General features: G+C 41.3%; 1 protein-coding gene across 1 annotated transcript; it reads left to right on the forward strand.

Annotated features, from left to right (window-relative positions):
* The first annotated feature begins 855 nt into the window (after nt 1-855).
* Nucleotides 856-27,076, forward strand: GMCL1 (germ cell-less 1, spermatogenesis associated). Its single transcript, XM_054998210.1, has 14 exons — nt 856-1,400; nt 2,263-2,386; nt 6,313-6,409; nt 7,164-7,261; nt 12,241-12,353; nt 12,921-12,986; nt 13,306-13,390; nt 13,660-13,750; nt 14,533-14,673; nt 20,051-20,120; nt 21,707-21,782; nt 22,122-22,267; nt 23,540-23,627; nt 25,421-27,076. Exons 1-14 carry the CDS (start codon nt 1,165-1,167, stop codon nt 25,547-25,549), a joined length of 1,560 nt encoding a protein of 519 aa, XP_054854185.1. The 5' UTR covers nt 856-1,164; the 3' UTR covers nt 25,550-27,076.

Here is a 27,076-nt window from a genome sequence, read left to right on the forward strand (position 1 = left end):
CTTGGCTGCTCAGTGAAACTAAATAGGACAGTCCTGTGTGTTAGTTGCATTCCAGCTGTATTGGACAGGTAATTCACTTGCCCAAGCATGAATTGCTCTCTAACATTTTTTGTCATTGTGAGATCCCTGCTGCTCCAGTCTTTCTCTTTGGGGAAAAATTATACATAATGAAATCAGTTAATTAGATGGGACATAAATAAGGATACATAACCAGGAGCCTTACGCTACAAAAGTAAAAAGTTTTAGCCTAGTATAGGATGATGATGATGATTTAGAGGAGTTAGCCGTGTTAGTCTGTAGTAGCAAAATCAAAAAGAGTCCAGTAGCACCTTTAAGACTAATCAATTTTATTGTAGCATAAGCTTTCGAGAATCACAGTTCTCTTCGTCAGATGCATGGAGGGCAAAAAGAAACTGGTCAGATATAGAGGAGAGGGGAGGGAGGAGTAGATGCAAACAGCTCCTTCTGATATGGAGATCAGTTTGCTTCTGTTAAGGAAATCAGTTACCTCTGATAATGAGATAACCATTCATAGTCCCTATTAATTCATTAATTGACTCTGTCAAGCTGGGACTGAATAGGGACTATGAATGGTTATCTCATTATCAGAGGTAACTGATTTCCTTAACAGAAGCAAACTGATCTCCATATCAGAAGGAGCTGTTTGCATCTACTCCGCCCTCCCCTCTCCTCCTCTATATCTGACCAGTTTCTTTTTGCCCTCCATGCATCTGACGAAGAGAACTGTGATTCTCGAAAGCTTATGCTACAATAAAATCGGTTAGTCTTAAAGGTGCTACTGGACTCTTTTTGATGATGATTTAGAGGCCTAGAGCCCACTTCATCGTCAGATAGTTCTCACTAGGGCTAATTCTCAAGTAAGACGAGGATGGGCCTCCCTCTATTCTGTCTCCATGGTTACCTAACCTCCCGCTGTAGTGACACCGACAACATCGTCCCACATAGCGCACGCGCGTTAGATAAGCCGGTGGAGGCGACTATGGCAGTCGCTGCCGTGGCGCATGCGCTTTGAAGTAGCCTCGCTGTGGCAATAATGGCGGCGGCTCCGCGGTGCTGACTATGCGCCGGTCTTCCCGCGTCGTGTCCGCCGAGCTTTGCTGCTTGGCTCAGTCCCTATGAGGAGGCAGCGGCAGCTGGGCGGCCATGGGCTCGCTAAGCAGCCGGGTGCTGAGGGGGCAGGTGGGAGCCCCGCGCGGCGGAGGAGAGGCGTCGTCGTCCGCGGCGACTGTGGCCGTGAAGGGGGACGGCAGCGGCGGGAGCAGAGGAAGCCGCGGAGGGACGGCCAAGAGGAAGCGGGGCGGCCCTGGCGATGGCTCGAGCGACAGCGATAGCGACGGGGAGGGCGAGCGGGAAGAGCGGCTGCTGAACACCCCCAGAAGGTATTGAGCGAGAAGGGGCGGAGGGAAGGCGGGCGTGGGAGGGAAGAAGGAAGGGGGGCAAATGCCCTGTGGAAAGTTTGCGAAGGGAGGCGCCCACTCGCATGTGGCTCTCTCTTAGCATCGGGTACACTATCCCTTACCATGGAAGTTCTGCTTTATTATATAGTACAGTGGGTGACTCGTGAAAAGAGTTAAAACCGGCAGAAATTCAATACAGAGTTGAAGAAATGCTGAAACGGAGCATAAGCAATTCTAAGACTGATGGATTAAACAACATAGAAACTACCCGTGAAGATAGTTTCAGGTTGTTGGTCTGTAGTAGAAGAGCAAGATTCCGGTCTAGTAGCACCTTAGAGATCAACTAGATATCCAGGGAATGAGCTTTTGAGAGTCAGAGCTATCTGGTTGGTTTCTAAGGTGCTACTGGACCCGAATCTTGCTTTAGAAACTACCTAGTGGATCATACAGCATCAGGCAGTAAAGAGTAATGAAGTTTATAATCTCCATCCCTTTACTGATGCATTTCTTTCAGTCTGTTTCCTTACAGTACAAAAATACAGTTATTTCATTTATTCAGTTTTTATACCTCTTCAAGATTGAAGAGAAGCGGTATAAATTAAGTCCCAACCCAAGCCTATAACACCCTGCGAATAACATAAAAATTGCAGGTAGACTAACACAAAGTATGTAGAGTGCCATTTTGTACAGGAGTATCTGTGTTTCTTGTTATGTAAATGAACCAAAAGAAAAATAGTTTTGTAAGTAAGTAAGTTTATTGCTTAGCAAGCTTCCCAGGTATTGTGTATAATCAATATCATGTGCCAGAATTCAATGCTTTGTGTTTGTCTTTTTCTTAATCTAGGAAAAAGCTAAAAAGTACCTCCAAGTATATTTATCAGACTCTGTTTTTGAATGGTGAAAACAGTGATATTAATATTTGTGCCCTGGGAGAAGAGTGGAATTTGCACAAGGTATACTTGTGTCAGGTAAGAATAAATTATTTTTCCCAAGCAAACCGTCCACTTTTTTCCTTTGCTTGTAGCTAGATTCACAATTTTAAAACACTTTGAAGAGCAGCAAAAAGTGTCTTCTGCATTCAGTTTATTTTTAATATATAATATGACTTGGTGTGCACACTTGTGTATACACACACACACACACACACACACACACACAGAGTGTTAGTATTGGCCAAAACACCTGCAATGTTTATTGTAAGTTCTTGGAGCCAGCAACGTACAAATGTATGTATAAGATCAAAGATTTTTTTGTCATTTCCATGTTCCCCCTGATCATTTTTTCCTCTGTTTTACAAAATGAACACAGTGCTTCCAGATAGACTGCAAGCAGTAGTGGCCTGATTCAAAACCATCTAATTATTTGGACATTGGATCTCTTTCTTTGTAAAGGCGATATTAGTAATATATGTGAGATCTTTTGAGTGCTTCGTTTTTATATTGGACTTTTTCTAATCATTACTAACTCTACACATTCCTTTCTTGCTGTTCAGGGGACTCAGTACACTGTATGGTGGGAGAGTCCTTTTCCCATAGTGCTGAATACAGAGAACTTCAGAACACCAAGAATTGTGTGATTCATATACATCTCTCAGTATTTTTGGGATCTTCCTTTCAGGCCATACTGGGTTCTGCCATAATAGCTCTCTTCCATTTGAAAGTTCCGGGTTCAGTCTTCAGCATCCCCATATAAAAAGATCCTGGGTAGGAGGAGTGAGAAAAACATTGCCTGAGACTGTGGAGAGCTGCAGTATCAAATAATCATGTTTTAACCGTAGGCAGGATTCCAGAAGTTTTGGAAATATAGTGCAATTGGAAACAGCTTTCCGTACATGTTCTGAATAGCTCTTTTTCACTTTGGGGTAATTATTGCTTTTCTCTTAACAAGAAGGCTGACGTAGCAGCCTTTCTGCTTCCTCCATTCTATCCAGCAAGCACTTGGGGACTTGCTGAGTTGCTAAGTGATATTCTGAAGGATTACTTATTTTGGTTCAACCAGCACTGTTGTTTTTGATAATAAAACATTGATCATGAGCAAGTAAGTGCCTTAGTGTTGAAAAAGTGAGTGAAGATGACACTGGTGCTATTTTGGATAAAATAATTTAATATGTGCCTTGTGCAAATTGGCAAGCTTCGGTGTTGTAGCTGTTTGTGTTTCAGTGTGGGAGCTGAGGCTGTTAGGTGATGGTATATGTTAGCTGTAAAAGGAAAAGCATGCATGGTTTGTGCTGTGAGTGTATTTTGTGAGACTGCCATGTTCTGAAGATTGTCAGTCTGCTCCTCTTTTGTTCATGCAGAACAGAGTTTGGCTTAATAGGAATCTGTTGTTGGACACTTGCTGGTTTCCTCATTCTGACTAAAGGATCAAAAAGAGATTTTACGGTGTTTGGACTCCATTAGCCAGTGGAATTCCTATGGAATTTTTATTTATTTATTAAAATGTATCTATCTTTCCATTAGTATGCTTCAGGTTGCTTCCACGCAAATATTTTACTCAGGTTTGCCATCCAAACTGTAGCTTATTTTCATCTGATGTTGTCCCCTAGTCATCCATTTTCTAGGTTTTCCCCAGTTTTTACATAATCATTCTGGGTTGTTGTTGTTGTTGTTTTTGAACGATTGCAACAAAGTACCTTTATATGCTATGTTATCAGAGAGGTGCATGTTTTTAAGGTCCCTCAAACATTGATGCTATATTCCTTGCTGTAGTTCCTGCAGCTGTCATTTCCCTGTTTCCACCAGAGAGCATTTCTTAGACTCTGGGAGTCGGGGCTGAATCCAGAAAAGTGTGGGCAGCTGTGTGCATACTGCATTATAAAACAAAAGTCCAGTGCTACCTTAAAGACCAACATTTATTTCAAGACGAGCTTTTGTTAATCATTGCTTATTTCTTCAAATATTAATTCCACCATGAGACTTTCTTGTGTAGATTGACTAAATAGGGCGAAAGGAGGTAGAGAGTTCCCACGTAGTAAATCTACACTTGAAATACTAATTCCTGTGTCATAAACTCCCTCCTCCCTTTTAACCTGCCCCATAAGAAGGATTCTCAGTTTGATTTCCATACATATCTGAAGAAATGAGTGGTGACTCACAAAAGCTCATATTGAAATACATTTTGTTAGTGCTTTTATTTTGCCACAATAGACTCACATGGCTATTCCTTCACAATTGCAATGACAGCTCAATTGCTATGAATGCTATCCAGAGAATCGTTCCTGTGAGGAAGCAGTCTTAAGATATATGATAAAATCAAAATTGTATAAAGGAATTACTGGCCTGTATCCTACCATACAGTTCCAAAGACTTAAGGACACTTACGTTATCTTAAGAAGGTGATGATTTCTACCAGTCGTTCCTCCCTCCCCTTTTTTTGCAGGGCCCTATTTTGCTCTCTGTGCTGTTTCTAAGGATCTGCTGATCTCCTAGAAAAAATAAATTGGGGGGTGGGTGGGATCCAGTGATCTAGTATTTTTGAAGTGTTACCCTGGTTTAGAGCAATAGAAATAGAATTTAATAATGAGGTTTAATATCTCAGCAGCTTACAAAAAATAACAAGTTAATTATTTCACAACAGTTAACTTTAAAAGTTGTGTTTAATTATTATAACTGTCTAATATTAAAGTAGACATGCTTTTATCCTGGAATACCAGTCAGCCTGCAGTTCTACCATAAAAATTAAATTAAAATATAGTAAAGTAACAGCGACTATTTTTAAAATGTCTGTTTTTAAAGGCAGTTGCTGCCAGTAAATGAAATAAAAGTATGCTGCCACCTGCACAGTGGTTCCAGCTGGCTGTCCCAATCAAGCAATGGTTTGTGATGAGAACCTCGCCCCCCTGCTTCTTCCCACATGCCAAGATTGAAGACTTCTTGTTTTAAAACTAACTGCAATTTATTGTGACATTGAAATCATACACTCTAAGAAATTATGAATCAAATGTCGCCACAAACTGAAGACTTTCCATTTTAGAGTTAACTGAAATGTTGACATACTAAGGGATGAGGGAGCCTGTGAGTAAGCCACAGTATGTTTGATGTCTGAGTACAGCTTGTGGCATTTTTGGCTTCATGGAATATTTGACAGTATTTGACCCCTGTCAAGTAGGTAAGGAATAGGAACAACCGTTAGCTTTATTAAAGATTCCACAGCAGTAAAGAGGTGGACATTAACAATAAACATACACATGGGGTTGCTTGAATTAGTTAGATCTATAATTTGCTTCCTTTGATTAACAATAGCTTGATTCATGGTATAGGGGCTATGTTGCTGTACAAATAGACTTTATTTTTTTAATCTCTCAGGTAAACTTCACTGAGTGATAGCGTCTCATAATGGGGTCTCCTCCTGCTGTGATGGAAAATTCTAATAAAGCAGTATTTTTGCTTCATTGGATGGAAAACTAGCTATTTCTATTTTTATATGAATTACACTTTAATGAAAAGGTATTCTTAAATGGTGTACGTGTATATGTGTATTAAGTTACCTACACCTAACTGTATGTATGCATATAGCAATGTATGTGTGTCTGTAGTATGAGACCACACTTGTAAATTAATTGTACGTCTTGCATGCAGTTTCCTCCTCCAGTTTCCCTTATAAGTACCTGCAGTTTCCTCCTCCATTTTCCCTTATAAGGTTCCTCATGGTACCTGCAGGAATTTTCAAGTTTATAGATAACCATATTGCAGACTGCTTGATAGACTCTGGGTGCTCTCTATTTGTTACCTTTTCTGTGTTAGTACTTACTAGATTTAAAAAATAATAGGCACTTTGAAAATTGCTTAGAAATGAATGAAATCTACAATAAACCTTGATGTAGAGAGTATAGCAAAATTCTTTTGTGTATTTTAGTTACTTTCATAAACGTTTAACAATACATTTCTTTTTATAGTCTGGCTACTTTTCCAGTATGTTCAGCGGTTCGTGGAAGGAATCGGGCATGGATACAATAGAACTGGAAATTCCTGATCAGAATATTGATATAGAAGGTAAACGAAGGATCCGTTTGTCATTGCTGTTTTTTTAATAGATAACATCGAGTACTTGTCAACCATTAAAAGGAAAAATTCACCACTGGAAATGTTGCAAGTTAAAAGATGTGATTGGCTTACATTTACTATAGCAGTAATAGTGTGAACTTGGAGATGTAAGACTGTTATTATGACGTACTTGAGCAAAACTTATTAAAATTGCAACATACTAACTTTTATTAAATTCTGTTTATACCGACACTTTCATATTGACATTTTCAGTAATTAATATTTAGCAAATACTTATACGTCAACTTGTATATCCAACGAATTAGTTAGAAAACTGTTTCTCCATTTGGGAGCACTATTAAGCAGACAGATGATAGCCAGAGGGATCTTCCTTAAAGTCAAAAAGTAGATGAAAAATCATACAAACCTGAGATGTGCAATACTCCTAATACAATTTTTACTACAAATAAGCAGTTTTTAAAATTAAAAGTATGTTATCCATTGTCTAGTGACACACTGTCTAGTGACACACATAAAACAGTGTTTTATGAATTTACTCATTCAGGGCCTTTTCGGATGTACCACCTTTCTAGGAAACTCTGTATTGCTATTTGTGTGACTTTGGGTACTATTACTGCGTTTAAGTTTATTGATTTTAGAGATTTTTTGTTAGTACTTTTTGTATGCTTTGAGAAGCAGCTCATTAATTTTATTGTAATTTTGAAAACAGAACTGTCTTGTGAAGCGCTTTTTGTTTTTTTAGCTTTACAGGTGGCCTTTGGTTCACTTTATCGAGATGAAGTGTTAATAAACCCCAGCCGAGTCATTGCCCTCCTAGCAGCTGCCAGCATGTTGCAATTGGTAAGTCTGTCCCCAGTCTCTTCCTGATAACTTAAGAATAACTGCCAGCCAAAGCGAACATTGACTGGTCTGACTTGGTATTTGATGTTTGGAATTCTGCTTCAGAATTTGAGAGTCATTGCTGACTTTCAAAACTGCATACTGAGATTCCAAATCTTTTGCAGTGGTCATCTCTAATGTAATGGTATTCAGCCTGGATCTTACTGATCATAGAACTCATGGATGCAAGCACATGACAGTGTAGTCATGTGATAGGAAGAGAAGGATCCAGAGTTATTAAGGTTAGGGCTTTATATAGTAGACAAAGAGAGCTAGGAAACACTGGCCTTAGATTGGAGTAACTCTTCTTAGGATTGCAGTGTAGGAGTACTAAGAGCTGTGCTGTAGTGAAGAACAAGCCAAAGGCCAGAGTCATAGAGGAATCCTCTCCAGTGCTGAGTGATTTCATTTTGCTGTCCTGCTCTTCTCACTGTTTGTTCAAGTATAGATTGGAGGTATAACCTTTTCTCTCTATGTATACATTTTGGCAGCATGTCCTCCCAAAAGGCAGGGGGAGATGGACAACTCTATAGTTGTCCATGACCCAGCAGGTTAGGCTCTCACTCTATCTGACAGTCCATTTAAAGACTACTGTGCTAATATATCTAATTATATAAAGACTAGATCACATTATCTTTGCCTATATGGAAGATGGTTGGAATGTATTTTTAAGATTTTAAAAATGTTAATGTTTCAAACAAAATAGAGATAAAATAGGACAACTGTAGTGGCAGTTCTACACATAGGTATCTATAAAAGGTTTCCAAATATATAAAATAAGTTCATATGCAACTGTTACCAGAACTGCTCTTTATTATAATGGGGAATTAGCTGTAGCAGTCTGTAACTTAAAATTAGCGCGGATCTTAACCTATGTCTACGGAGGTCCCGATCCCAGACACTCAAGTGAAAAAGAGGCAGACTACAAATAAGGTTCCAAACACGTGTATTTAGTGTGGCGTAAGCCTAAACTTGCACAAGCATACAAAGAACATACAAGACCTAAGAAATACAGAGTAGGAAATGTAGAGACTTTCGCATTAGCAGGTTCCCAACGATGATAAGGGAAATACTCACAATCCTGGAGCGAAGCAGAGACACAGCAGCGAGGGTGGCCCAATGCCAGCACTGGGACCACAGACGGACAGCGAGGGTTTCTGGATAGGATGGCACGCGCCTGGCTGGGACAGGACGGGAATGGCACGAGCACCATGCGGTCTGAGAGACCAGCTTAAATACCCCAAAACGTACCCTGGGGCTGGTGCTGTACTTGGTGGTTCTCACAGATTAAAACAAAGGTTCTAATGGGCTACTGAATGGCTTGGATGGGCCACTTTAATAATCAGATTGTGATAAGTGACACCTCAGGAAGAGGGGACAAAAGAGGGAGGGGGAAATCCAAGTGGGCTGAAAGGATGTTCCAGCGGACAGGGCTTGTCCTGATGTCATCAGCTCTGGAATGCGGAGGTTTCTTTGAGATGCATTCTCTAAGTGCTTGGGATGGTCGGCACTTAGTTCTTCTCCTGGGCGGCTCCTAAGATATGCAGAGCGGGGCGAGGTACTCTCGCTGCGGACGTGGTGTGCCCGCTTCGCCGAAATGGCTTCCCAAAGCAGTCTTTTCCTCTGGGTCTTCTGGTTGCCTAAGAACATGGATGCCGGCTGGGCATAGCTGGGCTGGATAGCAGGCTGCCCGGTAGCGAGGGCAAGCTTGGGGACCGACCCGCGGGAGACTCCAGGCGGGAACTGACCAGGGAGCGCCTAGCCAGGCTCGCTGGAGGTTTCCCCGGCAGGCGCCCGGCTGCTAGCAGCGGCTTGGGCCCATATGAGGCAGGCTTCCATGGAGGCAGGGGAAACAGCACACAAAACACAGTCCAAAGCAGGGAGCAGGCACCGTCCGTGGCAGATGGCAATGCAGGCATGGGGCACACTTGTAACACAGTCCAAACACACACTGGGAAATCCAGATACAGGTCAGGGCAGGGCTGCCCAGAAAGAGAGTCCTTTGTGCAGTCACCCAAACATGGAGTCAGGGAACTACACAGTCTATTGCAGCAGCAAGGTAACTGACACGCAGGCAGGAAGCTGACACGTGCATCAGAGCACACACGTGCAACACAATCTTTGTGTAGTAATAAAACAGCAACGCAGGAAACTTTAACACAGTTCATGGCAGGCCTTAAAGCATGAGAGGGGGCCTACTTGGCAACACAATTGTCACATTGTGATGGTCTGCATTTTTTAGAGAAGCCTAGAAGGGCTGTGTACACACATTTTTAGGACTATTAAGGGTTAATCCGTCTCAAAGTCAGAGAGCTTTGAGTGGCAGGTTTCTCCAAAGCCATCTGATTGGGTAGCTTGAGCTGAGAGAGGAGGTTTTTTTCCAGTCCCAGTGCAGAGAGAGATTCTGTGTGGAGAACTGAGAGATGGAGTTCTCACGGAAAGCAATTTAAACCCCGGCAGGAGAACTAGGAAAGTTGGAGGGAGGTTTGGGTAGTAGGAGCAGACTCCTGAACAAGCCAAAAGAGAGAGGTGGATCTTCTGAGGAGAGGAGATATTCTCTTCCCAGTTAAACAGAGATAGCTCTGAAAGTGGAGAGATCCCTGGTCAGGTGTGGATGAAAACTGCCTGTGGAGACCTTCAGATTCAGTTAACGACTGAAAGAAAGCACTGGTGTGTGAAGAGAAGGGGATTGGGGTACTAGAAAGTGGGTACCAGTCTTCCTAACCGCAGAAGAGAAAGGGAATACTGAAAGAAAATATATTAGGGTGCTTGGGGAAAAACAAGGGAACCAAAGCCTCAAAGTGTAAGCCTTAAGTAACAGCAGAGAACCTAAGAACGGAAGTCTGTGCATGTTCTGAATTTTACTTCAGAAATTTTCAGCCTCCCCTCTAATGTAAATAAACTACTTAGTTATTTTTGGAATTTAAAAATTCCTCTAGTGTGGGGTTCCCAGGTGCATGCCAGTAGAGGCAAACTCCTGGGGGTTTGCACCCTTGCCCGCTGATCTGCCAGCAATCGGCGGGAGGTGACAAGCCCCCAGAGATTGCCCGCCACCAGTAGGCATCCCAGGGTCACGCGCAGTGCACACACTTCCAGTGGGCATGACAACATCACTCCCAGAAGTGACGTCACGCTGACAGTGGAGTGCTCCCGTACTTCGTTTGGGACTGATTTGGAGCACAGAAGTGTTCCCATCGCCGGTGCGATGACATCACTTCTGGGCGTGATGTCATTGCACTGACGCTGAGTGTGTGCGTGCAAAGTACGAGCTCAAAGGGGAACACACTGCCGGCACAAGGTAAGTGCCAGGTTCTCCCCCTCCAACCGGGAAGGTATAGAGACCTGGCAACCCTACTCTGGTGCTATTTCTGTGGTTTAAGTATGAGGGAACATCATGCATGTGTATGCCATATGTTGATAAGGTTGTAAGGTTTTCAATCCATTGACTTATGGAAGTGGCCATTTATCTCTCCGGTGTTGTAATATATGTTTTTCGGCTACAGTAAGGGCATGGAGGGTCCATTTTCATTGACCATTTGTTAGCCTCCATAAAACAGGCAAGTAATTTAATAGTACATAAGCATGCATATAAGTAATAGAACGTCTTCAAAAATCAGTGAATATTCTAACTAGGGGTGTGCACCAGGGAAAAATTCGGGTTTCCAGCTTCAGGTTTACCTGAAGCAGGAAACTGATCCAGAATAACCCGAATCTAGAAGCGGCAAGCCGCTTCGGGGTTTGGATCTTTAAATTGCTTTGGTGTGCTCCGTAAAGATTTGGAGCATACCAAAGTGAGGGGGAAGCTTTGCTGCAGCCCCACAGCCACCCCACTTACCCTACTCCCCACCCCACTTACCTCACTAGGACGAGAGTGATGCCCAGCTGGGTGGTGGGAGGGCGTACTGCCCCCGCATCCACGCCAGCCAGCTGAGAGGTGGGAAGACTTGGAGCCACTGCTTCCACAGCCAGCTGGGCAGTGCAAGGGTGCACTCCCACCACCTTCACTGCCACAGCGACCAGCAAGGCAGCGGGGGAAGGCCTGGAGACAGTACCCACAGCGCCACTGCCTCCTCCGCAGCAGCCAGCGAGGGGGTGGGGAAGGCCCAGAGCCAGCGCCCATGCCGCCACAGCGGCAAGCTGGGCTGCGCAAGGGTGTGCTTCCGCTGCTTTCACCACAGCAGCGGCCAGCGAGGCGGTGGGGAAGGCTCAGAGCCGACACCCACACTGCCACGGCTACAGCTGGCTGGGCTGCGACAGGGCATGCTTCCGCTGCCTTTGCCACAGCAGTGGCCAGCGAGGCAGCAGAGAAGGCCTGGAGCCTGTGCCACCTCCGCCCACACCGCCGCCTCCACAACGGCCAGCTGGGCAGCGGGGAAGGCCAGAGCTGCCGCCTCTGCCGCCCACACTGCTGCCTCCGTCGGGAAGGCCCAGGTAAGTGGGGTGGTGGGAGGGAGGGAGCCCCTTTAAGAATGTCCCGAAACTTCCTGAAGCGACCCAAATTGCTTTGGGAAGCTTTGATTCGGGGTTTCCAAGTTGGCCCCGATTCGGGAATCCCAAATCTTTATGGATTGGGTCTGATTCAGACCGTTTTCCTGATCTGGATACCCGAAGCGCACACCCCTAATTCTAACACAAGAAGGCTGGAATGTGGGTAATGCCAGCCTTCCTCCAAACAAGGAGCACCTGTATATAGGTTTGGATCCACAGAAATTTTACTGGCAGAAATGGATCTTTCTCCACATTCCTCTTCCTCTAATGGCTCTCTTTGACCCTTCAAAAGGGTTTCAAGACACTTGCTGATGAAAAGATATATTACCCTTCCTTTCTCTTCAGTCAGCAAAATACCTGTAGGATTCAACCCTGATAATTGTGTTGAATTTCTCACCAGTCATCTTGAGGAACACATTGAAAACTTTATATGTGGGGCTGTGTATTTACAGGATGGCTTAATTCAGCAGTGTGGTGAGACAATGAAGGAAACAATCAATGTGAAAACTGTGTGCAGTTACTATAATTCTGCAGGAACATATGGATTAGATTCGGTTAAGAAAAAGTAAGTATAAGGATTTGGCATATTTGTTGAAATAAGCATCTGCTGGGGGAGGGGCTTCTAAAATTAGAAACCTGGGTGTTTTTCTTGGGACGTATCTACCATGCTTTCTAGATGGACATGCTTACATTTTTAATCCTCTGTTTCTGCAACACTTTTAAGAGTGTATTACTCATCATAAGTATGCATGTATGTGAAGAAAGTAAGGGATTAATTTTAGAAGTAATAGACTTCTATAATTGAAAATGTCTTAGAAAGGTGTGTCGATCATCTGTGACCACCTTCTCCTGCAATAGTGCAGTTGGGTGAGCATTCAGGGCCACAATGATAGGGAATAAGAGGGGTGAAAAGAAGACACAAGAGATGCAAAGAATAGATTAAGGGGCACTTCATAGTGTGGGGTGCAAAGGGACTGTTGGAACCTTGAGATGAGAGAAGGTCATTGCAGCAACTTGGGTGGGCTTTGGATTGTGAGGAACTTCATATTATATGATGACCTGTGACTAGGAGCAAAAATTTAGCATTACATTCTGTTTTAAAATGTTTATTTTATTTTATTTATATTTATAGGTGCCTTGAATGGCTGTTGAACAACCTGATGACACATCAGAGTGTGGAACTCTTCAAAGAACTAAGGTATTAAAATTTCAGTTATCTTGGACTAATGAAACAGGAGTCTAGTGGCAGTTAAAGACCAGTGAAATTTATTCCAGCATCTAATGAAGTGAGCTCTGACTCACAAAAACTTATGCTGGAATAAATTTTGTTGGTCTTTAAGGTGCTGCTGGATTCCTGTTTTAGTCTGCTGCTATACACTAACACGGCTGTCCATCTGGAACTGTAATCTTGAACTAACAGATGCTGTGAGAATGTTGGCCTAATAGGATATAAATGTAAATGAATATGTTTATTAAATCTATTTTGTTATCTTGGTATAATACATTTTCTGTTCCAGCATAAACCTCATGAAACAGCTGATCAGTTCCTCTAACCTGTTCGTAATGCAAGTGGAGATGGATGTGTATACGGCTCTCAAGAAGGTATTAAACAAGAGCCCCAATTGCCCTGTGCAAAATGAGTGCACCAAGAATGAGTTTGGACAAAAATCCAATTTAATGATCTGTTAGTATGATGCCTTTATGCATAAATATATGCTGTACATGACATTCTGTGATTTAAGGGCTACTGTATCATAATACTCCCAACCTTACTGCCTATTTTTATTCTCTAGTAAAAATGCAAATATAAAATTCATATTTTGCTTAGTAAATAATTTAAAATAAGCTTACAGAGATTTGTTTTTATTTAGTGGATGTTCCTTCAGCTAGTGCCTTCTTGGAATGGATCACTAAAGCAACTTTTAAGTGAAGCTGATGCCTGGTTTTCCAAGCGCAGAAAAGGTATTTGCACCAATAGGTCTGTGAAAGATTGCATGTTGAAAATGTAAAGTGTGTGCACTCTCATGCTCATTCACCGTCTCACACTCACACTCTGCTTGTGTGCAGAGTGTGTACTTCCATTCTTCCCTGCTTAATTTCTCCTACTCAGTAGAATACATGTAGCCCTGAATACTTAAAGAAGAGGATTTAATTGTAGATAAAAATAGATTCTCCATCAATACCTTCTCATTAGAACACTGAAGGTATTCTCTCCCACACACACACAAACAATCTGCCTGAGACTGTTGGGATAGATGGTTGATTCCTAATGGGTTCTTTTTTACTTTTCAAATTTTTCTGCTCTTCTGCATTCTTTTACTCTACCTGTTTATAGTTAGGGCTTTGCTCTAGTTAATGAAAGTTAATTGGGAAACCACCTCTTAACAAACAGAAGCACCATGCAGATTACCATAGCTCTGCTTGTAAAATGTGGGTGATATAATTCTCACTAGGATATCCAGCAGTCCACTCTTGAGAAGAAATCCTCAGAATAAATAATGTGTTCCATTTTCCTTGGAACTTGAAACTGAAACAATTTTTTTTATTTATTTATTTTGACTTATATCCCGCCCTCCCCACGAATGGGCTCAGGGCAGCTGAGATTTTGAGATCAGTCAGCTTTACAAGTAGAATTAAATGCCCTCTTTCTCTCACTGGGCAGTTGATTCATCAATCAACTTTGTATAGTTTGTCTTTTATGTGCATAACCAAAATCTCTTTTTGAACTGTTTACTGCATTGCAGATTTAGAGCACGGCCTATCGTTCTTAGAGTCTGAACAAGGACGTCCATTTCTGACAGTGTTCAGACATTTAAGGCTGCAATATATAGTTGGTGATCTGGTATCTGCAAGAATTATTGAACGAGATAGTTTGATACCGGAAGGTAAGAATGTAGCAGGTTTTTATTCCTCAGTCAGACTTCTTCCACATTTGACCAATTGGAGGCAGAATGAAATCAGTGGGCTTAGTGAGAAGACTAGCCAGGCTTGTTCTGGTCCTGTTTGCAAATGAGGAAAGTAGTTGCAGGTCAAGCTGAGTTTTTGGGGGGGGGGGGCGGGTAGTGGTTAGGGGTTTGGTGAAAGGGCATCTTTCGTTGTTGCAGGATTACCAGACCATGCTATAAACATTTGGGAATCTGATTCCCTTGTAGTTCTCATCTTTAGATCTTGAGTCAAGTGGCAATGGGTGTTTGGATAGAATGCTTGGGAACCAAGAGCCATGGGTTGAATTTCTGTACACTGTAGCTATCATAAATGAAAGAAGTTGGGGGACATGGCGTCGGCTCCAGCAATATGGATGCCTAAAGAGCAAACTCCAGCTCAACCCATCCTCTAAGCCTTGAAAAAAAGCCTCTAAGCCATTCTAGCCAAGCTAACATAAAAGGCAAAAACGGCTGTAACAACAAAAAACAAACTCGCACATCAGCAAAGCGCTTGAAAGACTTCTGCACAACAGTGCAGCAAACAATGACATCAGAAGAAGCAGCGGAAACAGCGGAGGAAATGGCTGCTGCCGAAAATGCGGTGAGCGTGCAAGAAGTTTATTCTTCAGATCCAATGCTAAAATCTCTAATTTTACAATTAGAGAAAAGAATTCTAGATAAAATCTCTATTATTATAAAGCCGCTTACAGACGAAATCACGGAACTGAAACTTGCTATGAACAATGTGGTTCAGAAAACAGATCAGGCACTTGATCTTCACATAGCAATGCAAGATGAAATCCATGATCTACAAAAAGAAAATGACCATATTCAAAGCAGAATCTTGAACCTGGAACTTCAGGCATGGAGCCATAATTTGAAGCTTAGGGGTTTTGCAGAGAACGCAAATGCAGACGAAGATCTTATGTCTTTCTTGTCTAGCTGGTTAGCTGCAATACTGCAATTAGAGAACAGAACTGCCCCAATACTATCAAGAGCCTACAGGGTCAGCCCCTTGAATATAGAAAAGAAGAAGACATAATTGTTTTCTTTCAAGATTGGAAGTTGAGGGGGGAAATCCTGGATATAGCTAGATCTCAAAAATTGCTTCCATATAATGAAACATGCATCACAGTTTGCACAGATCTACCTAAGGAAATCTTTGAAAAGAGAAAGCTACTTAAACTGGTGACAGAAGAATTGCAGAAAGCTCATGTAGCCTATCACTGGATAAATCTAAGCAAATTCCAAATCAAACACAACGGAAAGTTCTTCTATGCAGGAGATCAAGAAACGGGTCAACTTTTGCTGCAAAGAATTGTTATTGCAACGCCCATGGAAACAGAACTCAGATCTCAAAAGAGAAAGTGGAGTCAGCCAACAACACCGCAAAAGAACAATAAAATTCCTGTTCGCAATAACTCATGAAGAAGGCACCTGACAGTTTAACATTTCTCTGGAATATGCAAGATATTTTTGTTTTCTTCTTCCTTGTAAGCATGAGGCTTGGGGGAGGGGCTGAGTGGTGTAGTCTGCCTAACAGCCTCCATTATAGACAACCCTTTATACTATGTATTGTCGAAGGCTTTCACGGCCGGAGAACGATGGTTGTTGGGGGTTTTCCGGGCTGTATTGCCGTGGTCTTGGCATTGTAGTTCCTGACGTTTCGCCAGCAGCTGTGGCTGGCATCTTCAGAGGTGTAGCACCAAAAGACAGAGATCTCTCAGTGTCACAGTGTGGAAAAGATGTAGGTCATTTGTATCTACTCAGGAGGGGTGGGGTTGAGCTGAGTCATTCTGTAAGAGTTTCCCAGGGTGTGGAATGCTAATGGCGGGAGGCTTCACTGTATCCTGAGGAGGTTCTTTTGCATATGGATTGGTGCTTGATGTGCTAATCTTCTCTGCAGGGCTATTGTCGGGTGTGGAGTGTTTTGTTGGCCTGGTGTTTTTCAGAACTGGAGCCCATGCTCTGTTCATTCTTAAGGTTTCTTCTTTCCTGTTGAAGTTTTGCTTATGCTTGTGAATTTCAATGGCTTCCCTGTGCAGTCTGACAAAGTAGTTGGAAGTGTTGTCGAGTATTTTGGTGTCCTGGAATAAGATACTGTGCCCTGTTTGAGTTAGGCTATGTTCAGCCACTGCTGATTTTTCAGGCTGTCCAAGTCTGCAGTGTCTTTCATGTTCTTTTATTCTTGTCTGGATGCTATGCTTTGTGGTCCCGATGTAAACTTGTCCACAGCTGCAGGGTATACGGTATACTCCTGCAGAGGTGAGGGGGTCTCTGCTGTCTTTTGCTGATCGTAGCATCTGTTGTATTTTTCGGGTGGGTCTGAATACTGCTTGAAGGTTATGCTTTTCCATAAGCTTTCCCATCTGATCAGTAATTCCTTTGATATATGGCAAAAACACTTTTCCTGTAGGTGACTGTTTTTCCTTGGTTGTTTGATTCATCCTGGGTTTGATTGCTCTTCGGATTTCATTTCTGGAGTATTCTGGAGTCAGGAACTACAATGCCAAGACCACGGCAATACAGCCCGGAAAACCCCCAACAACCAACCCTTTATACTGTTTGTAGACAATAACGCTTGTGAAGATTTAAACATAGGGTTATAAAGGTCTGTTTAGCAATTTGGCACAATAATTTAGGAAGTTATTATAGTTATTGTCAGGGCTCATTTGGAGCTGGAACGCACAGGAACGGCGTTCTGGTAGATCTGAAAAGAGGTCACGTGGGTTTTGGCCCTGCCCACTTGATTTCTTTTCCTCCAAGTGCAAGGCAAGTGGGGCTGGGATTCAAAGGAACAGTAAGCTGTTTGGATTCATTCTGCTCTGCTCCTTTCATTTGTGACTGGGGTGGGGGGAGAGAGAGACAAAATGAGTGAATGAGTGCAAGGCGAGTGGTGCTGAGCTCCAAAGGAACACAAGCTGCTTAGATTCCTTCTGCTCTGCTGCTTTACTTTCATTTGTGACTCATGAGAGGGGGTGGGGAGAGAGAGAAAATAAGTGAATGAGTGCAAGGCGAGTCGTGCTGGGCTCCAAAGGAATGCAAGCTGCTTGGAATTCATGCTGCTTTATTTTCATTTGTGACTTGTAAGAGAGAGTGAGTGCGTGGGTGCAAGCAGGGCTGGCTCTCCAGAGGAGGGTAAGCTGCTTTGAGTTCATTCTGCTTTAAGGAAATACCTGGAGATTTTTGCGGAAAGGGGCCTGAGGGGTGGATGTTGCCTTCTGACACATGTCCGGTGATGTCAGGGGTTGTGGCATATGCGAATGAGTTATGCTAATGAGTTTATACAGTTCTTTTTCTAGGAAATGACCCCTGATTATTGTTATTTATATTGATAACTAGAATTGTTTCTATTTAGTAATAGGTAATTTGTTTTTTAAATACTAAATTTCTTAGTGTGGTGTTACTTATTTATTAGATTTGACTGTATTGTTCAGATTTAGATATACTATGGTTGTTGTGGGTTTTCCGGGCTGTATTGCCGTGGTCTTGGCATTGTAGTTCCTGACGTTTCGCCAGCAGCTGTGGCTGGCATCTTCAGAGGTGTAGCACCAAAAGACAGAGATCTCTCATCACTGAGAGATCTCTGTCTTTTGGTGCTACACCTCTGAAGATGCCAGCCACAGCTGCTGGCGAAACGTCAGGAACTACAATGCCAAGACCACGGCAATACAGCCCGGAAAACCCACAACAACCATCGTTCTCCGGCCATGAAAGCCTTCGACAATACATCTTAGATATACTAGTTAGAATTTCTTAAAATATTTAATAAATAGCTTAGTAGGAATATTTTTCTGAACTGTTCAACTTAGTCTATATAGTTAAGGAAACAACAGTTTGGTAGTAGTTAGTGTTAGTTTAAAATTAGATAAGATAACTTAAAATTTATCAAAGGTTTATATAAAGTTAAGATAGTTGTTAGTTGAATAATTCTGATATATTAATGATAATATTAAACTACTTGAAGTATAGTATAACTCATATTCTAATTCATTTTTGGAATAGTTAAGCATTATAATTCTTTAGGTATAACAAATTATAACTAGCAATATTTGAATTGTTATATTCAGGTAAGGACTTTAACATACTTAAAACTTAACTATATGACTTGCTTGTTATCAGTTATAAATTTATATCTTGTTATATCATATCTAATGGTTTGATTTTGAGTTATTTGAACTATACAAGTAAGCAAAAAAAAGAGAAGGAAATGAAAGAATTCAAAGAGACAAGAAAGGTAAATAACCTATGGTATACAAAAATTTGGGACCTGTTGATTATGGAAAAAATTACAGAAAGCATCTCACTGGCAGCAAACTCCTCTTCTACACGTGATTTATTTGTGAAATGGAGCCCTTTTCTAGAATTCCTCTCCAAAAATGAATTACTTCTAACAAAATCGCCCTACCTAACAATTATTAATTTTGAAATAAAACGTTATCAGCCTTAAAGATTAAGGTAAAATATATGGTTTTCAGAAGCTGTTGTTTTCCTATACTTGTTATAGTAGAACTGTCTTTAATGAATGCATTCTTTGCAAAATGAGTACAATGTTATATTATGTCCTGCTATTGTAATTTTCATTTATGTAATTTGAATAAGATTTATTATTGTTTGTAAAAGATTTAAAAATACAATAAAAATAAAATAAATGAAAGAAGTTTATGCTTCATTAAGTTATGTGCATATTTCTCTTATAGTCATATATTTGTTTATTTTCCAAGTAGTCCGTTTCAGTCAAAGACAAAAAGTTGGGTTGGGGGCTAGGGTCTTCTTGAATAATAATGGTTCCTATAAAATGTGTAGTATCCAGAGTGTTGAATTAAGCTGTCCTCCTTAAACTGTTCTTGCAGCCAATCTCAGCTCTAAATCATTGTCTTCTTCATCCTTAACCTGATTTCTTCACTTGCTGTTTTGTCCTGTTCTTGTCTCTTCAGCTTCCTTCTCTTATTGATGAATCTTAGTCTGCTTGTTTATATACATTTGTGTGTTTCTCTTGTCATGCTGATAAAAAAACCCAGCACAGCTTTCTTCCCCTAGGACTACTGTAAAGTGCCAAAATCGTATTTTGTTTTGCTTGAACCCTTGTGGGCATGTGTATGCCCTTGTTCAGCATGGCCTGTACAACAATAGAACCCTTTCTTTCATTTAATTTTGGTAATGCTAGCAAAATGGCTTTAGAGTGAGAAATCCAGAGTCATGGGGATAGATTGGATAAGTCAAAATCTAGTTACTCATTATAATTACACATACACTTGTTGAAATTACAAAGTTTAAGTGCTGTTTAACTTTCATGCCCCATTTATAAAAGACCCATGTTGATCTTCTTACATTTTAGAGTGGCTGTCCTCTGTTTACAAACAGCAGTGGTTTGCCATGCTCAGAGCAGAACAAGACAATGATATTGGGTATGTATAGTGCACCCCTTTCCCTGCAGTTGTGTTAGTGCTCCTCCTCCTCTGCTATGTGGATTATGAGATGATTGTATCAGGATGGAAGAAGGGCACATGGCCAGGCAGCTCTTTACATTTAAAAGGCCCAGCTGTTGGAATTGGCTGTAACCAAGGGCCCATGGATTTTGATTCAGATTAGTAGTCAGCCATTATTTGTGCTTACCACCAGCCCCTTCTCTTCCTCATGTAGTTGTGGTCCATGGAGAGAGGTGCTAGGGAAGAGGGAGATAGATTCATAACACTTTTTTCCTGAAATTTGCTGCACAGTGAGAAAAAGGCTGCCCCTCGCCAAGACCTGCTTGGAATAGAGGACTTGGGGAAGGGGCGTGCTTTTGTTCATATCACACATTTTTTTTCGGAGTCTCTTGTGTTGCACCTGCCTTCTGCAAAGCCAGCATGGTGTAACAGATTAGTGCTTCCTCCCTCCCCCAGCAGCTAATGGAGAATTTGGAGGAGAGATTGTTGGTGTTAGTGACCTGGAGAATGGGTTCATGGAGTCCTGGCAGTGTGAAGGTATAGTGCAGTTGGGTTTTCATTTAATAAAAGAATGAAAACTGACATCCCAGTCCAGTGCATGTGTATTTGTTTATTTTGTCCCATGTAAGGCGAAATCCTAGACATGCATTTTAAAATTTTGATTTTCCCTAGGACAGGGGAAATAGGCTATTGAACTCTATTTGAAGTTAAGGCCTAATATTTTGTCCTTGGTTTGTGGCGACAGATAATGCTACAAAAAAACAACAATGCAATTCTAAGCTGAGTTACACCCTTCTAGATGAAGTGAAGTCAATAGGTTTAGAAGGGTGTAACTCTGTTTAGGGTTGCACTGAAAGTCACAGAAGTTACTCTAAGATTAGTCAATCCAGGTAACCTGTTGCAAAACACACACTAATAAGATTTGGGAGGTTATAACCATTTTGTGATCCCCATGACCCATATATTCAGAATTTCCTTGACTCTCCTGCTGAGCAGCCTGTGGAAGTTTAGCATTTCAAGTTTGCAGCCGTTTTGAAAAGTGTCCTGGGTGCTCTGTGTGCATACGACTTTCACCTGCAATGTGCTGCTGGTAGCTTAAAGCTGAAGTGCTTCAGTACTTGACAGTCTTTGCAACATTTGGGCCTTTTTAGAGAAAAGATTTGGGTTGGGAAAGGAGGCAATACAGATTTTCTATTATGCTTGGTGCATAGACAGTGGGTAAGAGATCCCCTGCCTTATAAAACTTGTTTGCCTGCTGAAATTGACAATAGATTTACAGCAGACAGAAGAAACAAGTACCATGGAGAACAGTGCACTTTTTTTTACAGCTGTCAGCACAAGGAGATTTACTAGCAATCTTGTCTTTGTTCAATGACCATAACTTCAGGATCACTCAGTTCCTTAAGTTGTTGAGCAAGAAACTAGCAAGCATCTGATAGAATCTGTTGAAATATTTTCCACTTAAATGTTGCTTGACTTAGATTGAATAAACAACTTAATAGACTATTTCTTGTCTTTTTTTGGGACAAAATTTCAATTTTGAATATTCTTATGTATGCTCACAGGCCTCAGGAAATCAATAAAGAAGAACTTGAAGGAAACAGTATGCGATGTGGCAGGAAACTCTCCAAGGATGGTGATGTAAGTACAAATATTTCTGCATGCCTCTGTTCATTGACTGTTGCCTAAAAGTGAGATTTAATACAAGTAGAGTTCTCATAAACAAAACTTCTTACTGTAAGGGCTAAAGTACTTCGTCAGGCACCTGGAACAATGTACAAGAATTATGCCCACACATCACTGCTCTTGATGAAAACAAGCATATAAAATACTTTTTAGCAGAAAAAGTTTGAGCAAGAGAAAATACTTTAGATTTCTTGTGCTGGCATTAGAATTCATTGATGACAGATGACTACTGAAGAATTAAGGTATACGTATAGGAGACAATCTTGCCTTATTGCTCTTTATTTCTTATTCAAGTATTGTTGGCGATGGACGGGTTTCAACTTTGGCTTTGATTTGCTGGTCACCTATACCAACCGTTACATCATTTTCAAGCGCAATACACTGAATCAGCCATGCAGTGGCTCAGTCAGTTTGCAACCCCGGAGGAACATTGCTTTCAGGTGAATGTGACATGCTGTAGGGATCTGGGAATGTTGAAGGCAGTTCAGCTTCATTTAAAGGCGGTGGGGGTGAGGGATTTGGCCTACTCAAGCCCGTAACAGCTTACAGTGCCCTGAAAGGGAAGATTAGGATTGGGAAATGTATTTCCACTGACACCACTATCCCAGTCCAGAATGCCGCCAGTTTTCAACTGCTCTGGCTACCTGCAAGGGATTAATTAGAATTGGAGAGAGAGCACTTACTGCAATCCTAATTAATTAATTAATGTCGCTCAAACACCATCCTCACCACCCCAGACTCTTTATTCTGTGAATGGGGTAGAGCCCTTAATGCTTATCATACCTGGAATGGTGAGTGCAAGTTGGAGGATTTATATCACAATGTGCAAATTCCAGCCTACCTCCCTCTTCTGCTATAGGGCATGAAAAGAGAAAAGCAAAAATACCTCCCTCTTGCATTGTATGGGTTCAGAGTTAGACGAGGAGCTTCCCAGCTCAGCAGTCAGGACAATTATGTTAGAGCATTAAAAGCTGAGGTTCTAGGCAAATTGAACAGAATATCCAACAGTTTTGCAGTATTGTGGTTTGGGGATGGGGATTTCCTAATTACTGTGGTCCCCACCACCTGCAGTTCTTCACAGAATCTTGTGTCTCTTGGTTCTGTGTCCACAAACAAATACTGAAGACACAAAGTGGAGAGTTTCTTTAGGGTAGCAGAGGTTCTTGTTGAACGATAAAGATTTCCTATTCAGAAAACTAATGTGGGTGCAGGTATGTGTCAGAATCCCACTAGCATGAGTAAGGGTTGTGCATACATCTCTCTGATGCTGCTGGCCTGTATCCCAGCAACATGGGTCAGCAAGTGGCTACTAAACCAGGACTGTGAGTGGCAGTGGAGAAAGGATTGGTTGTGGAAAAAATATGCCCCCTAGTGTGGTTTTTGGAATCCAGTTCCCTTTCATTGAACAGTTGTTTGCAGGTTAGCTAGAGGTTGAGTGAAGCTATTCTCTTCCCATCCTGACATGTCACCACTAGCCATAAAAGGCCAAACGTTCTTTCAGTAAGTGTAACTAACTGCCTCAGCTCCTTTTATTTGCATAAAGTCTATCTAGGCTGCTTGTCACCTTCCCCCAAGTATCAGAAAAGATTCTGGCAACTCTGATAGGGGACCAGAACTACTTACAAAGAAAGGAGATGCCCTTTTTTTCTTCACCATTCTGTAATTTTTCACAGGTTTTAGCTTTCTTAGCGTGACTTCTCATCTGTCCTTAGGTTGCGTCTGGCTTCTTTTGATAGCAGTGGAAAACTAATTTGCAGTAGAACTGCAGGATATCAGATATTAACCCTTGAAAAAGATCAGGTATGTTTTCTGATCATTTTGATTAATGTATGGCTCTCATCTTTAGAAAAATCAGTACATTTCTATGAAAAAAACAGAGATAAAAGCAGGAAATGGGATTGATTGAATTTCAGCACAAAACTATAATGGGATTGTTTCTCATAGAGTTGTGCTTTATTTGCATGTTTAAAGGCACTGAACCCTGAATGTGTGAAGTGCTGTCAAGTCACAACTGACTTATGGCAACCCTATATGGTTTTCAAGGCAAGAAACGAACAGAGTTGGCATACCATTGCTTGCTTCTGTGTAGTGATTCTGGACATCTTTTATGGTCTCACATCGAATTGCTAACCAGAATTGACCTTGCTTAGCTTCCAAGATCTGATGAGATTGGGCTAGCCTGGTCCATCCAGGTCAGGGAGTAAAATAATTAAATCTTCATAAATTAACAGTATTATAAACAGGCCATTAAATACAAGGTAGAGAAAATGCATAAAGACATCTACTAATAAAACAAACCTCAGATCAGAAGCGGACCATAAACTGCTAAAAAAAACAACAGTATTCAGGCTTTCCCAAGGTACGTGAGGCCATGCAGGAAGGAGTACTCTTTTGAAATAGAACTCCCCCTTTGTAACAAGGGCCACTTGGTTGACAGGTCACTTCTCCACTCAGGAGTGGTAACAGGTGTATGAGCAAAGAAATAGTTGTTTTTTAAATCAGTGATAGTGTCCTAGCTGAAGGCCCCTCAGTGGAGTAAGCCGACCCACATTTCTGTTCCAAATTTTTGTCATACTAGTTTGTGACAGGAACATTTGCTCCATATTCCTAGTAGAGTAAATATCTCAACCGAGCCAAGCCCCAGTATACCGGGCCATGTAAAAAGAAAAACAAAACCCAGGTTATTAGTTGCTTTGGCCCTTGAAGAAAAGTCTTTCCTGACTCCAGACACAGCAATCAGGTAGGCCCCTTCCATGCAGAGACCCCCACGAATCAAGTACAACTAGAACTTGTGCCTCCTGGTGTGCTAATTTTACTCAGAATTATTGTCTAGTTCAGTCCCCCTAGTAACATCCTAGCAACACATATGTTTATTGTAAACCCTAAAAGAGCATCCAAAAACTTGTGAAAGGTAATTCCATGGGGGGTGGGGGGACACTTGTCCTGTTCCAGAGATGAGCCATATGCAGATGACAAATGCAGAGCTTTGGCTGTTATCATCTCCAGATAGGGAGTGCATGTACCTAAATGAAATTGAAGAAAGTCAGGGGGAGAATGAGGAACTCCAGAGGTAGATATGCAGTGTTTGTTGCCCGTTCTGGACATATTAATATTAGCTGAAATATATACTGAAAATATACCGCAAGTGAAAAAATGTGAGAAAATGATCACAAATGAAGGGGTCAATCTGCCAATTGTCTTTCTCATTTGATGATTCTCCAGATGCTTAGGATGAAAGCAAGCTGAGAAATCTTGCCACTTCTCCAATGGTTTTTTGCTTAATTTAAAGGGAGTGTGGCTGGCACAGAAAACTGCATAATGGGCTAAAGCTGTGTGTGGTAGCATGAGAAAAAAACAGTTTGAAGTCTAAAGTAGCTGGATCTTAAGAGAACATTCATTAAATCTGCCTTGTTTCAGTTTTGTGTGTGTGTGTATCTGACATTCTAATGAGTGTTTGGTTGAATTACACCATCTACGCTACAACTTGTTAGGTGAAATTGCTTTTGGCATTTCTTTTTGGATTTTCTTTAGGCTATCATCCCAAAATACTTTGTTTCTTTTCAACTAACAAGATTCTTGTATTTACTTTGTAGGAACAGGTAGTGATGAACTTGGACAGCCGACTGTTGGTCTTTCCTCTGTATATTTGTTGTAACTTTCTATATACTTCCCCAGAGAAAAGAATGGAGAATGATGGGCCGCCAGATAACTTGGAAAACTGAGCATTATCTTAAGAACTCGGCACTGTTAATCCATTTTCTTGAATGCTTTAATACACATGCTGCATTGGTGCACAGAGGGGAACAGAATTAAAAAGCCTTATGTACTGTAACAGATAAAATGCAACTTCTACTACTTACTGTACATTCCTATGCATTTCTGAAACATTTACTATTAATTATGGCAAACGTGTTTTTTATATGCATCATCAGTGGAGGCTGCACATTTGGCAATTAGATCCCCCCCTGCCTATTACAAACTGAATTGCAGCTGGCAAAACTGGGCCTGTTTAAATGTTAATAATCTGTTTGTATAATCCATGACATCTGTTACACTTACGTTAATCTGTTATTTAATGGTACCTAGGTTTTGTTCTGAATGGTACTTAGGTTTTGTTCTGGCAGAACTTTATACATTTTAAGGGTTGGTTGTTCTCTCCCTGATCTAAAAAAAAATATATCTGCCTTGACCCCTTTGGGTTTTTTTTATTCATTAAGCATTTTCGGATGTATTCAGTTCAATCCTTTTATGTAATATATGTTTACATGTATATTCTACTTGTTCTCAAAGTATTTTTTTTAAACATTGGATGTATTTTTAAACTTTGCTTTGCACAGGAGAAGAGATGAATTTAGCAGTTCCAATCATGCAGTTTTGGTGCAGTGAAGGCACATGCCTCCATATTTGAGGAGTATTCCCCCCCCCCCCCGTGCCATTAAAGCACAGAGCCTTCCCCAGTTCCGAAATGTGTGAAGAGGTTCTTGCTGATAAGATTACCAGATCCAGAGAGGTCCCTGTCTTTAAGAGTTGCATCAGAAAGATTCTGGCCACCTCGGCTTCTCCTTTCAGCACATCTTTGTCGTAGCAAGAACCACTCCTGTGACATTCTGAATCATATGACACTCTTAAACGCACAAGAGGCCCCTCGGGTTCTGAGCCAAGCACCATTTTTAGCTCACTTGGAGACGTGTGGATTGGAGCATGGATTGTGGTTCAAACGCTCGAGAAGAACTTTAAGAAACGCTTTCGTCTTTGAGAACTCTCCGTGGTGTGCCTTGCACCTCCTCCGTCTTTCTCATATGGGCCTGTCAGAAATTTTCACATAGAATTCCGTTGAAGCCAAATGTGTGCCAAGGAGAAGATTTTGAAGGATGATAGTTTCAGTAATCCTTATCCTGATTACGCTCAGGAACTTGTGACCTTGGAGTGCCTTTTGAGTTATATGTGCATTTGAACAGTTTTCGCATCACTAGGTTGGAGGATCCAAAAATAGGAACCAAGATCATAGATGTCTTGGATTGGTATACAAAAAAAGAGATCCATGGAAGGCGAGATGTAAACTTTTACGTCATTTGTATATACCTGATTATTTTCTTTCTTTTTGGGTTTGCTGTTGTATCTTAAATTTTGTTAGTAGCCTATTTTGTAATATTACTTTAAAAAAGTATTCTTTTTATGCTATGAAGATAAGTAACATGTTCAGCAATTTGAAACTATGTTGAATTGTGAATAAACATCTACAATTATAA

The sequence above is a fragment of the Eublepharis macularius genome, chromosome 14, assembly GCF_028583425.1.
Source record: "Eublepharis macularius isolate TG4126 chromosome 14, MPM_Emac_v1.0, whole genome shotgun sequence".
NCBI lineage: Eukaryota > Metazoa > Chordata > Lepidosauria > Squamata > Eublepharidae > Eublepharis > Eublepharis macularius.